Source organism: Erpetoichthys calabaricus, chromosome 11 (assembly GCF_900747795.2).
Source record: "Erpetoichthys calabaricus chromosome 11, fErpCal1.3, whole genome shotgun sequence".
NCBI lineage: Eukaryota > Metazoa > Chordata > Cladistia > Polypteriformes > Polypteridae > Erpetoichthys > Erpetoichthys calabaricus.
The window spans coordinates 134,805,211-134,819,483 of NC_041404.2; the positions used below are offsets into that span (position 1 = coordinate 134,805,211).

Sequence of the window (14,273 nt, forward strand, 5' to 3'; positions counted from 1 at the left end):
TGTAAAGGGTGAGCGTGTTCAAGCTGATGGCATCAGAGGCAGGCAGAACGTGCGTGTGAGATGTGCCAAGCTTGATGCCAGCCCGTCCAAGGTGGCCAAGGGCTGATGGGTCTGCTTCTCTGTAACTTCTCATTCCTCAGCTCTATGTCTGTGGTCTCCTTTCTCTGTGGTGTTGTCACACGAAGTGCCAGGGACGGAGGGCAGGTGGGTCTTGTCATTTGAGTGACGGGGCTTATGTGACACCAGGAAACCGAGATTTGCTTGTAAACATTTTGGGTGGTGCTGCTGCTTAAGCCCAGTGGGTCAGTGTCCACGTACCCGAAGGTGGTCTCAAGCGCCAACCCCACAGTCCGCTACGACAAGCAGACGCCCCGTGTTGAATGAATGGGCAGAGCACAGGCGCTGTATAAGCCACAGGGTGACACCCCACAGCCTGAAGTGTCTTTGTGTGTGCCCCCCGAATGGCGGCCAGTGAGGCACACGATTGGCTCCGTGTCTTCTGCTGACTTCACTCGACATCACGCCGTCCAAATATCAAAGATGGCTTCCACGTTATCTTGACAGCATATCTGATGCGTGTGGAGTGGACCCATCATACTCGGGAGGTGGTCTGCCCACCGTCACAGCATTTAGTCTTTGTCTTGGTTCACTGTAATGCCGCCAGAGCCCAGAGTAGCCGTCTTACCGTAAATATGGACCCGGAGCAGCACGGGATCATCTTGAGCTCTGGTCACGCTGACGCACTGCGCCAGGAACTCTGGGGGGTCTCCTCGGTCGACGCTGCAAACACCTGCGCGAAGTCACACAATTAAAGAGTTGAATCCCCCGGAATCACTTTGGGCAGCTGGCAACCATAAAGGACCTGCAGTGGGGGGTTCGGGACCACCGTTTGAACTTTGACTTCTCTGACCTTCAGTGCAGAGGTCATTGGGCTTATAGGGTGGTCTCAAAGTCCACAACACATTGGGTCACATGGGGGGGCCAGTGAGCATGCAGACCACCTCAGGCTCAGCCGGAAAATCCCACTGGCAATTCAGTGAATGAGCAAACGCTGTAAGATACCACGTCAGGTGCCACATGTTGGAATTCATTATAACCAGACGTGTCGGCCCTGGCTGAGCCCAAGATGGACTGGTGGTGTGTAACGGTGGAGGCGCACCGTGGGACATCATCATCGTGTATGAAAGACTTCATGAGCAGGTCACAGGGTATTGTCCTCAGTGACAGGTGGGTGTTTAGCTGACCACCCACCTGGCGTGCGTGTCATCACGTCCCAAAGCCCTGAGTGAGCCAAGCAGCACTGACCAGGTGGACTGAAAGGTGAACACAGGCTTACAGGCACCTGACAATGCCCAGAAAGATGCCAAGTTGTGGGGCACGGGTGGCCACAAAAAGAACACTGGAAGTCTGGACCTTCCTGAAGAGCCTCCGTCCAGTCAGCTTGGCTCACCCACCTCACTGGCACCTCAGCCTGGTGCCCCGTCCCGTCTATGCTGCCATCAGTAAGGAAGGCGGCTTGTCAACCAGCAGAAGGGACGAAGTCCTCAAGCTGAGCCAGTTTAATAAGTCAAGTGGCAGAGAAAGCAGGAGGTGCCCTGCTCATTCACCGCATGCATCCACAACCTCTGCCAAGCGCCAGGTGGACAGCAATGACCTTTAAAAAGGCCACGTTGGTGACGTCACACCCCACCGGGTGTTTCAAGGAAACAAAAACCACAGCAGCTGCGCACACCATGAGACGTCCAAGGGGCTTCAGGGTGCCACTCTTGAAGGAGTGACCCAATGACACCCCGACAGCCCTGCCTGTCCATGCCTTTCAACAGCCTCAGCAGACCAAGGAGCACATGCTGCCACCTGGTGGCCTTCTGCCTCTCCTTGCCATCTGATCGGGAAATGGTTTCCAGTGCTCTAAGGACAGGGGCATTGCTTACCACCCTCTGGCATGAAGGTGTGCTCTCCCCCACTCCATAGCCTGGTTGTAAAAAGTGCCCTTATGGCTGAGAACCTGGGAGGTGGGCACACCACATGACTGAGTGACCCCCATAAGCCAGTCATGGTGATCATCTGCATTCAAGTGGCTCTGGTGTACCTTTGGGTCACCCACATGTACCCTCAGTGGTAATGGTTGGCACTCATCTGGAGAAAATCACTCATCATGGAAAACACAATCAGCTCAGCCCAGCCCCTCCGCTGGAGAACATGAAGATGATACACTGCAGTCCTTGCCAGCGTCCATATTGTTCACTTTTGACACTCTAAAGCACCATGATGTGACCTCTGGATGAAGCAGACCCCGCTGGCCTTTCTGATGAAGGGAGCACCAGGAATAAGACCAAGGAGTTCTGAGGAATGCAAGCAAATGTCCTCCATTTAGGTCAAGACCTGGAACCGGGGTCCTGCCCAAAGACGACCATTGGGATTAATAAAGTATCTATCTATCTATCTATCTATCTATCTATCTATCTATCTATCTATCTATCTATCAAAGCTCTCTTTCGAAGGATCAACAGTAGCGTCACACTGTCGCACGCAAAAGCGCGTCTCCCTTCGAGCGGAAAGTAAAGAGGTGCGGAACTGTCGTGCTGCACGAGCCGTTTCCAGGGGGAAGTGTGCATATGACGTACAGAACAGACCCGCGCTTCTCGGGGGAAGCCTTCTGGTGACGTACACGACGGATTCTCGAAAGTCGCGTGGGGCTGCGGAGTGTCAAGCGGACAGAGGAAGAAGAAGAAGAGGAAGAAGGTCGTCCATTGATTTCATCTTCGACTCGGCCGAGCAGCTGCCGCCCGCTGCTTTGACGTTGGGTGAGCCGCCTCGCGTAGCCGTTCAGTGCGTCGTGGCAGTTGAGCTTAGCGTGGGGCTTCAGAACATTATGTGAACGCCCAATGATATAGCGCCTTATAAAGTGCCATGGCCAAACCCTAGGCAGCTGGCCAGTGCTGCTGCAGGGTCGTGGTCACCTTCTCGACACCCCTGGTTACAGTTTTAGGCTGGTCTCCCTGAATGCCCCGGTGGCGTCGGTTTGGTAGGTCACCGGACTGGCGGTCAGTTGTGGCGCAGCACGCAGACGTCCGGCTGGCACATTTGACACCCGCGTCACGTATTGCTTGGCACCTGCAAGGGAGACTTTACGTGAACTCTGCGTGTGCACGTGACTTTAAAACAAGGGACGGCAGGAGCCACAGCTGGACGGGGCGCCAGTCCCTCGCCTGCCAAGGTGAACACACACACACACACACTGTACTGCGGCAGGATGCCCACACTGAGAGGACCCGGGATGTGAACCGCCGTCTCCATGTGTGCTGTGTAAGTCATGGACACCAATACAAGGCTTTGTTCTCACGTGGGCCATCCTAACGTCACCTGGGCACCGGAGTTTGCCAGGAGGTATTGACGTGAATCTGAGCCTGCTGACTTTTACTTCTTGGCCTGACGCGTTTATCCAAGGCGACTTACAAGGTCTGAAGTACATACGACTGGTGACGTCCCCGTCCCTTTTGTTTTTCTAGTTGGAGTCCAGGCGGGTGAAGTGACGCCACACCGCGTCACGGGTGGGATTTGAGCCCACGAGCCCAGGGTTGGAAGTCCAAAGCCTTAAGCACTACACCACACTGCTTGCCTATGTACAGCATGTAGCGCCTTTCCTATCCAGGGACGTTCTTAGGCAACTGTGAACTACGCATCCGTCAGGGGGGCCCCGACCGTGAGGGGGGGCCCGGACTTACAAATGTGTGTTTTTTTGTTTTTTTTTGGGCTGTGGACCTGGGGCCCCTGGCACTGCAGCCGTCTGTGCCCAGGAAATTCAGTTCAGTGCATCTCTTAGTCTTATTAACAATGATAATTTATTATCCAAATTGCAATCTTCACCTAAATCCCTAATAAATTGTCACGCCGTATAGCAAACGTTAATTTTAGAGATTCGGTTCGGATTCATTCAGAGAGATCCCCATAAAATCATGAAATATCCCCATACTACCGGCCTTTACCAGTTCCAGAACTAAATCAATATGTTAGCACTCTGCGTACATGTAGGCCTACTGGTCATCCAAGGCCTTTTCCGGACGTTTTATTAGAACACCTTCCTGAGCTCCAGGGGGGGTTCGCCCCAATGGACCCCTGCCTTCTGGGCCTGCACATTTCTGAACCACATAGGGCCCCCAAACTGCTAAGTACGGCCCTTGCCTATCCATATAGTGCCTTTTCCATCAGGACTGTATTCTTTGGCTGACACGTTTGTCCAAGGTGACTTACAAGGTCCCTTTTGTTTTTCCTGTTGGGAGTACAGGCAAGTGAAGTGACATCCTCGGGTGTCATTAGTGGGACTGACGGGTTGGGTGGAAGTGCACAGCCTTGACCGCTAAGCCACACTTGTCATTCTGCAGTGTCGGACCGGCCATGACCCGCAAGAAGCCCGTGCGGCACATCGCCGAGATGGCACGCAAGATCCGCGAGCACCGGGCCCTGAAGGAGCGTCCCCGCGACTCCCAGAAGTACGCCCTGGACTACGAGACCATGACGCGGCCCTGGAGCGGGAAGCGCCTGCCGGTGCTGGCCTGGGACGACGTGCGCAGGGAGAGCCGGCTCTTCTCGCTGCTCTGCGGCCTGCGGCTCTTCGGGATCGGCCGGCTCTTCACTCGCAAGTCGTGGCTCGGCCAGCATGAGGAGCCCTGCTACTGGACGGTGACGAAGGTCAAGGTGGACTACACGGCTGAGGTGAGTGTGAGGAGCTTTGTGCAGCTGGCACAGGCTGGCAGACTCTGCAGTTGGTGTTCTTCTGCCTTTAATGTCTGAGTGGGCACGGGGCACCACGCATGCCTGCCGCAGCTTTTTAGTTGCACCTTTATGAATTTATAGTGTGGCGGTAAAGCAAAAGGCCCAAGCAATGCCACGTCTGCAGTGCACCCAAGAAGCTGACGTGCCAGGAGTGGCGTGGTGTCAGTCTCTCCTTCAGGGTGGGCAGTTGGTACTGGGGGGAGCCCATTGGTGTCCAGGGCCGTGGAGAATACCTTCTGCCATCAAGTGACATTTCGTGACTTCTCCAGCATCGGGTGCCATGGGTGAGAGCTGGTGAGTTTGTGCAGTGGTGCCATCTGAGGGTGAGATGAACTAAACGTCTGCTTTGTTTTACAGAACATGGACCATGGAAGAGCCTGGGGGGTCCTGACCTTCAGAGGTGAGCCCACCGACGTCTGGGTGCTTTGCTTATTTTGCGTTGGCTCGTTCCTGTGTGCCCCTGCTGTGGTATTGGTGACTGGCCCTTGAAAGCCCTGAAGGATAACTTGGGCGTCTTTAGTTGTCACACTTGTCACACTCACTGATGTGACACACGCCGGGGGTCTGCTCGACTGAGCATCGGCGTAAAAGCTTTAAAACGCACCAAGGGGTCCCGCGTCCAGCCCAGGCTGTTCCTGAGTGCCAGCCTTGAAGTCATATTGCCTAACTGTGTCTGCCAAGTCCAGCTGTGCCCTTCGCCATGCTGCCATTGCCCTTGTTCTTTTGTGAGAGTGCAGGTTATTTGTCACACGCCTAACCTGCGTGATCTTGGGGGAAGTGGGACGGGACCCCTGCTGAGCCCCAGGGGCCGTGAGACTTGAACCCTGGACCCTCTGCCAGTACGGTGTGGAGGTCACCACTCGATTTCTCTGTCACTTTGGGCTCTTCTTGGATGTGGCAAGCAGGTGACTGGGCACGCGTGTTCTTTGGCTCCTGGGCTGCCAGTCATTGTGGTCACCCCAGGGACCTGTGACCAGACAGATGCCCCTCGCTCTCCCGTGGTCCTAAACAATGGTGTGTTTTGTGAGGTGGACATTTCGGGAAGTTTGGAGGCTTTCAGATGGGTGCCCACATGAAACGTCACGGTGGCACTTAAAGTGAATAAAAGACGCGCCACCCAGGAACACAGGTGAAATCTTTGGAGCGTCGCCTGTGCCAGTCACATTCAGCCCGTCGCTCTCAGGTCTCCCCGCTTGGCCCACCAGCATCACGTGGCACTTGCTGTCCCCAGTGGCGTCTGAGGTGGCGAGTTTCCCTCTCTTGAGTGTGTCATGTGTCACTTCACTTGCCTAATGTGGGACTCATTTATTTTAAGACCATGACGGCAGGTTGATGCAACTGACTGGAGCCCACCGAGTGCCAGTTGCCATTCTCAGTGCTTTCTTTCCTTCCATTTCTGTTTCTGAAGCCGTCTCATCCTGTTGTGCCCCTTGTCTTCTTGTAGCCTTGGCATGGCCGCTGTATGTCTCGGTGATGTGCCACGTCAGGATGGCCTTCTGGGCTCGGAGGTGGACTGTGACAGCCCACCGAGTCCCGACAGCCTGTAGGTTTGGGTTTCTAAAGGCCCTCATGAGATTTACTGCCCGTGCAGTGCCCTTAATGCCCAAATCTCTGTCTGTCTGTCTGCCTGCAAGCCAGTGCTGCCCCGTGCCCATGTGATGCCGTCCACCCCAGGCCACTAGCCTGGGGTTTGGATGATGTGCTGCCACGACTTGTACCCTGAACTCAGGCTCACGAATGCCAGGGGCTGCGTGCCCCGAGGTCCTTGCCCGTTTTGACTTGTGCCCTGTGGTGACTCCACACGTGCTGCCATTAAGGACGCTGGGAATGATGAGACTCTGTGGGAGTGGGCGGGGCCTGGCGGGATCCAATGAGAATACGGCACGAGGGAGCCGGTTGAGGCGGGCAGAGTCCGGGTGGCCACGCGAGGGCATTGCTGGGCCCAGACCCTCTCGCTGCCCCTTTCTCAGTTGAACCCGTGTCTCCGACTGGGCTGACTTCACCTGCTTTTGCTTCATTTGTAGGGAAGACGGACCCCGGAGTGACGGAGATCGACAAGGTGATGTACCACGACTGGCGCCTCGTCCCCAAGCACGAAGAGGCGGCGTTCAAAGACTTCACGGCCGTGACGGAGCCCACGGTGCGCTACGTGCGCTACCCCCCTCTCCTGCGGGCCATGATCCTCGCCCGGCAGGGTGGGCCGTTCACAGAGGAGCCGATGGTGGACCTCCAGAGGAGCGCACACATCTCTGAGGAGCACTTTAAAAGCGAGAAGAAAGCGCAGCCTGCGGACGAGACGCCGGTTTGAGACTTGGGGGCCCGCCTGGCCCACTGTCCTCGTCTGCCTGCCCAGCTTGTGCCCGCCTGATCCTCAGTAAAGAGCTGTGCTCTCAAAGTGCCCTCCTTGTCAAGTCTGAAGTTATTTGAACCCCTGACTTCTGTGTTTCACTCCACAAGGAGGGGGCGCCTGGCCTGCCATCATCATGCCCAACTGGGTGCCAGCCTTCCACATGAGCCTGATTGAGCCCTGGAGTGCCCCTCGTTTGTCTCGGTTGTTCTGTTTCTTTTATTTCTCTGTTGACTTCTTGTGTCCTGCATGGGGGTCCCAGATGGCAGCAGTTGTCTGTGTGCCCAGCTCAGTGCATTTAAATAATCAGTTGGAGCAAAAGCCAAAAGCAGACCGCCAAGGAAGAAGGGACAGCCACCAGGTTGTGTCCTGAAGACCCCCTGGCCAAGTACCATGCTCTTTCATGGGCATGTGAACCTGACTGGCATCCCAGGCTGTCCCACAGTGAGCACCGCTCTGGCCAGGAATGGGGGGGGGGCATAGTCATGGGTAATGGCTCCCCACCATCAAGCCCGTCTAGGTTGACCCCAGATGAGAAGCGTGGGACTCGGGGGCCCATCCGGTGATGATGGTGATTGGTCCGTGGCAGGCATGAGTGCCACCTCAGTATGTTACTGATCTGGAGGGCACCACTTGTCTGATGATTGACAGCAGTGCTCTGCCCGCTTGTTACGTTTTTCCAAAGAGTGGCCAGCGGAGCGTCCGGAAAGCTCGGATCGGTGGCGACAGACCCGCTAGGCGGCCACAGGCACTGACGGCGAAGCGGCGCCCGAATCTGCCTGCTGGCCTCTCTGAAGCGGCGCGTGCTCGGTGCGCGTGCTTGTTCAGCTGCGCACTGGCGCTCCATTTCCAGCAGGTGGCAGCTGCACGCCGTGCAGGCTGTGCCGGTTTACCGCTCGGGCGATGGGTGTAGTTCGGGGGGAGGCACTCGTGGGTTGGGGCCAACGGCCGCTGTCGGGTGGGCGCAGAGCTCCGCCAAGGCGACTCAAGGCCGACGGCCGCCCGCTCGCTCGCTCGCTTGGTCTGCCCCGGTGGCCGCTCTGCGACACGAAGGTTTCGGCAGTTACTTTGAATGACGATGAGCCCGCGGGCGGCTCATTCGGGGTCCCTCGTAGTCTTTCTGTCGCGAAGCAGGACCCAACCCTGGACGGGACACCCAGTTTCGACCTGCAGATCGGCGAGCTGACGTCAGAGCCCCTCGGTATCGCGTCCTTCTCCTTTAATTTGATTTGCTGCGAGTTTACGTGTGGCTGCTGAAGAGCAGATGGCTCAGATTAAAAGGTGGCCGACGCGACTGTGCGTCACTGTGAGCAGAGTGGCCTGGTCACCTGCCTCGGTGACCCGTGGGTACTGCCCTCTACAGGCCGTGAGTTTGGCGCCCCCTGCTGGTGTGTAACTGAAGGTGCGAGCACGCGCAGCGACATGGCGTGGACGCGAACGTGAGCGGTGGGCCGACGGCCTGCTCGTTAATTTCACCCTTCATCGCCGACCCCCCTGGGAGCCCCGAGGCTGAGGCCGCACACACCGAGTGTGTGTGTGTGTGTGTCACTCTCCGAGGAGGGCAGAAAACACAACAGTGACGCAGTGTGGGTGACACTGGGGCGCATGGGACACAACCTCTGTGACCAGGCGTAACTCCGCCCTCTGCATGTGATTGTGTGGCACCCTTTGTGACTTCACCCTCCAGAGCCATGGGTGTGCCAGCGGGGTTTGTCTCCATCATCTTCGCTTATCGAGTTGCCCACCAGTAGCCCCCTGGTGCGGGCACAGAGGATCCTAAGCACGGTGGGTACTCGTCGTGTGTGTTGACCCGTCTGGAGATTCTGTTGGGAGTCCACTGCTTCAGCCGGGTTGCCTTTTGTTGCTTTGATGGTCTGGCACAGATAGCATTGGCACATCTGGCCTTAGTCAAGTGTTTAGGTCAAATGGCACACGTTGGTGGCCTCAGGTCCGTGACGTCCTATGGTGTGGTGGCAGTTGATCCCGATGTGGTCAGCCACTCCTGAGTTGTGTCACCTTTTTCTCATTTGTGTTGTTCCCCCAGTGAGTTCCCTGATGCCTGGGTGTGCCCCCTCCTAGCCTAGTGACCCTGTGTTCTCCTAATGTGCCTGACTACAGCCTGGCATCCCCTCCAGGGTAAAGTCTTGTTGGGATTGTAGAAGGTTGACTTGAATGGCAGGAAAGCCTCATGTGCCACTGCAGTGCCAGTGTCTTCAACACATTCTGCCAGGTCGGGCACTGAGGCTCGGTCAGAAGTGACCTTTACGTGGCTGTCTGTGTGCCGTCTGATCCCCATAGCTTTCCACCTGTGCCCACTGCTTGATGTGTGACCCTCTGAAGTGGCCCCATATTGCTGCTGACCTTTGAACAAATGGCCACCGCTGGGCCTTTCATCTCAGACAGAGGACGCCTGGCGCTGCATGCCAGTCGCTCCATTTTGTTGCAGCTGAACTCGGGGAAGCTGGCAGTGCACCCTTGTGGGTAAAGGGTACAAGGGCACACTGCATTAAAGGCAGCCAGGTGTGTGCTTTATGAAAGGCCAGACTCCAAACGGCCGGGCATCCATGAAGAACAGACACAGAGGTGACACAGAAAGGGGGGCATCAGTGGGCCACAGGACTGAAGGAAGGGATTCAGGAGTGGGCACTGTCCCCCAGGGGGCATGCTGACCATGTGCCTGGCAGGAGTCCTGTGCCCCTGCCACTCCAGGCTCTTCTATGACTTCTGACATGAAACCTGCAGTGCCCATCAGGGGCCACCAGCTAGGATGCCAGTGAGATGATGGCATCAGTGCCCCCTAAGGGCAAAAGGCTGTGTGTAAAGTTACAATTAAGTGACACTGTTAGTGTGACAGTCAGAGAGGTGGTCCTCCAGAAGTCATGGGGTGGCCAAAGATGTGGCAGTCGTCACTAAGGGGATTTCTGAAGAAAAAGAAACATCAAAAAAGAGAAAAACAAAGGGTGGGTGGCATCAGTGAACAGGGGCAGCGCAGCACTGAGTCAGTGGCAGGACATCAGGGTGGACAGGAAGGTGCCCTCCCACATAGACACACACACAGACCACCGTCCCGTCCCTCTGAATCAAGCGGTGTGCCGTGCCAGTGTGAGTGTGTGCCGCACTCTGCTGTCACCGCCACCCTGGTGGCCCCAGGTGATCTTCAAACGCCGCCGTTGTGTCCCTGGCACCGCGGGCTCTGCTTGCTTTGTCCTCTTCAAGCCTCATTCAATGGCTGCCGAGGGGCTTTCACTCGGAGAACAAAGGGCTTTAAAGCGTCGGGCGCCTTTTGTTCTTGGCACACGCCACACTGTTTCATCGCTGACGCTTTAATCACAAGGTGGTGTGAATGCGCTGGCACATGCACCCAAGATGTGCACTTGGGACTGCAGGGTGTGCTGATTTTCACCCAGTGGGGCTCCAGCTTGGTGGCTCTGTGCCAAGGTGACCCCTCAATGACAGGCGCTGAGTGCCACATTGCAAGTCCAAGACCACTCAGTGGGCCCCCTAGGCAGTGCCCCTGAGTTGAATGTTGACTGTGCCTTTAAGACGACAGCCAATAGCTGATGCTGCCTGTGTGTCCCAGGTGGGCACAGCGATGGCTCTTTGAGTTCAGAAGCACTGCCAAGTTGTGCAGTGCCAGTCCAATAATATTCATGTCAGGGGGAATCTTCCTGCACTGAAATGAAGTGGTGCCACTCACTCACAGGCCAAGTGGCAGATAAGCTGGGGTTGGCACTGAGACACTAGCTGGCAAGTGGACAAAGGGGCGCAGTATACAGCGCCTTTCAGGGTGAGTGCTGTCCATGTCTAACGTAAGAGCCAGCTGGGCATCACACCTGGCATGACTCTAAGTAAGGCCACTCATGGGTGCTCTGCCAGCTGTCCGTCATTAATGGCTGTTTTTCTTCTGTCCAGTGTGACATGCAGGAGACCCTTTGAGCCTTTATGGTGCCAGACCGGGGTGGTGGTCCCCCTCTTTAAGAAAGGGGACCGGAGGGTGTGTTCCAACTACAGAGGGATCACACTCCTCAGCCTCCCTGGAAAAGTCTATTTGGGGGTCCTGGAGAGGAGGGTCCGTCGGATAGTCGAGCCTCGGATTCAGGAGGAACAGTGTGGTTTTCGTCCTGGTCGTGAACAGTGGACCAGCTCTACACCCTTAGCAGAGTCCTGGAGGGTGCATGGGCGTTCGCCCAACCAGTCTACATGTGTTTTGTGGACTTGGAAAAGGCGTTCGACCGTGTCCCTCTGGGAATCCTGTGGGGGGTACTCCAGGAGTATGGGGTACCGGCCCCCCTGATAAGGGCTGTTCAGTCCCTGTACGATCGGTGCCAGAGCTTGGTCCGCATTGCCAGCAGTAAGTCGAACCCGTTTCCAGTGAGAGTTGGACTCCGCCAGGGCTGCCCTTTGTCACCGATTCTGTTCATAACTTTAATGGACAGCATTTCTAGGCGCAGCCAGGGTGTTGAGGGGGTCCGGTTTGGTGGGCTCAGGATTGGGTCACTGCTTTTTGCAGATGATGTTGTCCTGTTTGCTTCATCAGGCCATGATCTTCAGCTCTCTCTGGATCGGTTCACAGCTGAGTGTGAAGTGGCTGAGATGGGAATCAGCACCTCCAAATCCGAGACCATGGTCCTCAGCCAGAAAAGGGTGGAGTGCCCTCTCAGGGTTGGTAGCGAGATCCTGCCCCAAGTGGAGGAGTTCAAGTATCTCGGGGTCTTGTTCACGAGTGAGGGAAGAATGGAGCATGAGATCGACAGGCGGATCGGTGCGGCGTTCGCAGTGATGAGGGCTCTGCATCGGTCTGTCGTGGTGAAAAAGGAGCTGAGCCGCAAGGCGAAGCTCTCAATTTACCAGTCGATCTATGTTCCTACCCTCACCTATGGTCATGAGCTATGGGTAGTGACCGAAAGAACGAGATCGCGAATACAAGCGGCTGAAATGAGTTTCCTCCGCAGGGTGTCTGGGCTCTCCCTTAAAGAGAGGGTGAGAAGCTCAGAGTAGAGCCGCTGCTCCTCCGCATCGAGAGGAGTCAGATGAGGTGGCTCGGGCATCTGATCAGGATGCCTCCTGGACGCCTCCCTGGTGAGGTGTTCTGGGCACGACTAACCGGGAGGAGGCCCTGGGGAAGACCCAGGACACGCTGGAGGGACTATGTCTCTCGACTGGCCTGGGAACGCCTTGGGATTCTCCCGGAAGAGCTAGAAGAAGTGGCCGGGGAGAGGGAAGTCTGGGCATCTCTGCTCAAGCTGCTGCCCCCGCGACCCGACCTCGGATAAGCGGGAGACAATGGATGGATGGATGGTGCCATTCAGGGGTTGTGGCCTCCTGGGTGGCTCTCGCTAACTAAGGTGAGCAGGAGAGCGCCGGACATCTGTAGGGCTGCGGGCGGGCAGCTGCTGGGCACCAAACCACCCGTTGAAAGGCTGCTCTCCAACGGCACTCACCCCAGCTCATGTCACAGGCGTGAAGTTAAATGACGCGCTGCTGAGACCCCAGCTGAAGAGTTGGGGGGCAGTTTGGGTCTCCGAATAACAAAAAAAGACCAATCAGAGCTGGAGAAGGAAAAGAGGAGAGCGACTGAGGGGGACCTGAGCCATCAGAGTGGTCCGAGGGAGTCAGCAGAGCCCAGCGGGCACGCGGACTGAAACTGGCCGAGGGGGACTTTCACTCAGACAGCCACAGGCAGTTGGCATAAGTACCCAAGTAGTGTGGTGGACAGCAGGACTTAGCCAAGTGGCAGTGGGCCTGTCCTCGTCGTGCTCGTCCCCGAGTTCTGACATCTGTGTCACTTCTGTGGCGTTTGGTATTTGGCACTGCCCGTCTGGTTACTCCTACAAGGTTTGAGTCTTCTGCCCTCTGCTGCCTTTGAGATGTCAGCCAAAACCAGAGAACCCAGAAACACCTCCAGGAGACACCAGGAGAACATGCAGACCCCACACTGAAACGTGGCCTTGACCCGGCGGTCTCCTCAGGCTTACTGGCGGGTGTGCAGGACAGGAGGAGGCCTTGAATGTTGGACTTGTAGGGGGCCCTCGCAGGCACGAGTCCTCATTTCGCCCTTCTTTACCCCCCAAGTGCTCAGAGTCAAAGACTCTCTGAGCTCCCAAAATGCCCTGCTTGGCAATATAAGGATGGTAGGCCAGCCATTTGGGCTCCTCGCTCAATGTTCTTGATGCCACAACCCAAGAGACTGACTGCCAGTAGTGATGCCATCACTGCCAGCCTCACCATATGTGAGTTAACGCCCGGCTGCTCCATCTCCATTGTGCCAGTCCACCTAAGTGACCTTGCCTGGTGTTGGTTGAGGGCAGATGACACACACTGTCATATCAAGGTGGTGCGGTGCCAGGCTGCCAGTGCTGTCTACTCCCGGGCCACCCTAACTGCTTCAGCTCTTCTTGCCAGGACTTGCTGAGATCTGCAGAGGACGTCACATCTGATGGAATTTCCGCCAGCTGAGTGCCATGAGACCGCCATCCTCCATTCTGTAAGTGAATTGGGCCTCAGGGACCACCATGTGCCCCTTTCAATTGGCACCTGAGGCCCTGGCTGTGGAAAGTCGTGTCATACAATGAAATAGAAGGACATGACATGATGTGTGCGGCCACATGCTGTGGTGACCTAAGAGGACATTGTGGTGGCGGGCATCCCGTACCAGGGACATAGGCTGGCATGAAGGCCATTTTAATGTCTGTCCCCTCAGATGTGTGCTGCATTCTGTCAGCGTCCCCCCAGGGACACAAGGAGAGTCTGGGGTGTCATACAGGCTGGGGACACAAAGAGCAGCATGGCATGGCACTCCTGGCAAGCGTAACCTCCTGACCTGCTAGTGAGCTGAACGGCAGGGAGGGAGGAGACCAGGGAAAAGTGAAAAAGGGCACAAGGGGAGCAGGCAGGGGCATTCAACAGCAGGGGCCCTTCTGCTCCTTAAGGTGACAGGTTGGCATCGCAAAGTGTGCAGTAATTAAGTCACTCAGACACAAGGGGGGCACTCCTGAGGGAGTGCCATGCAACATTAAACTAATGACATTGTGGCTGATGATGAATTTTTAAACATATCATCACCCTACGGTAAAATATTCATAAAGCAAGGAAGTGCCATTTTTAGACTGAAATGCCACATGGCGGGCAGGAAGTGAGAATTCAATGAGACGGT

General features: G+C 56.2%; 1 protein-coding gene across 2 annotated transcripts in view; it reads left to right on the top strand.

Moving 5' to 3' along the window:
- The first annotated feature begins 2,634 nt into the window (after positions 1 to 2,634).
- Positions 2,635 to 14,273, top strand: part of mrps34 (mitochondrial ribosomal protein S34) — a 149,371-nt gene continuing 137,732 nt past the window's right edge. Inside the window, exons 1-4 of one of the 2 annotated variants that reach the window (XM_051934033.1) lie at positions 2,635 to 2,804; positions 4,383 to 4,713; positions 5,131 to 5,173; positions 6,798 to 7,112. In XM_051934033.1, the coding sequence (XP_051789993.1) occupies positions 4,396 to 4,713; positions 5,131 to 5,173; positions 6,798 to 7,081 (645 nt within the window). In that variant the 5' untranslated portion in view covers positions 2,635 to 2,804; positions 4,383 to 4,395 and the 3' untranslated portion in view covers positions 7,082 to 7,112. Of the gene's footprint in view, positions 2,805 to 4,382; positions 4,714 to 5,130; positions 5,174 to 6,797; positions 7,173 to 14,273 lie in introns of those variants that run through there. The other variant, XM_028813951.2, reaches the window with a different exon arrangement.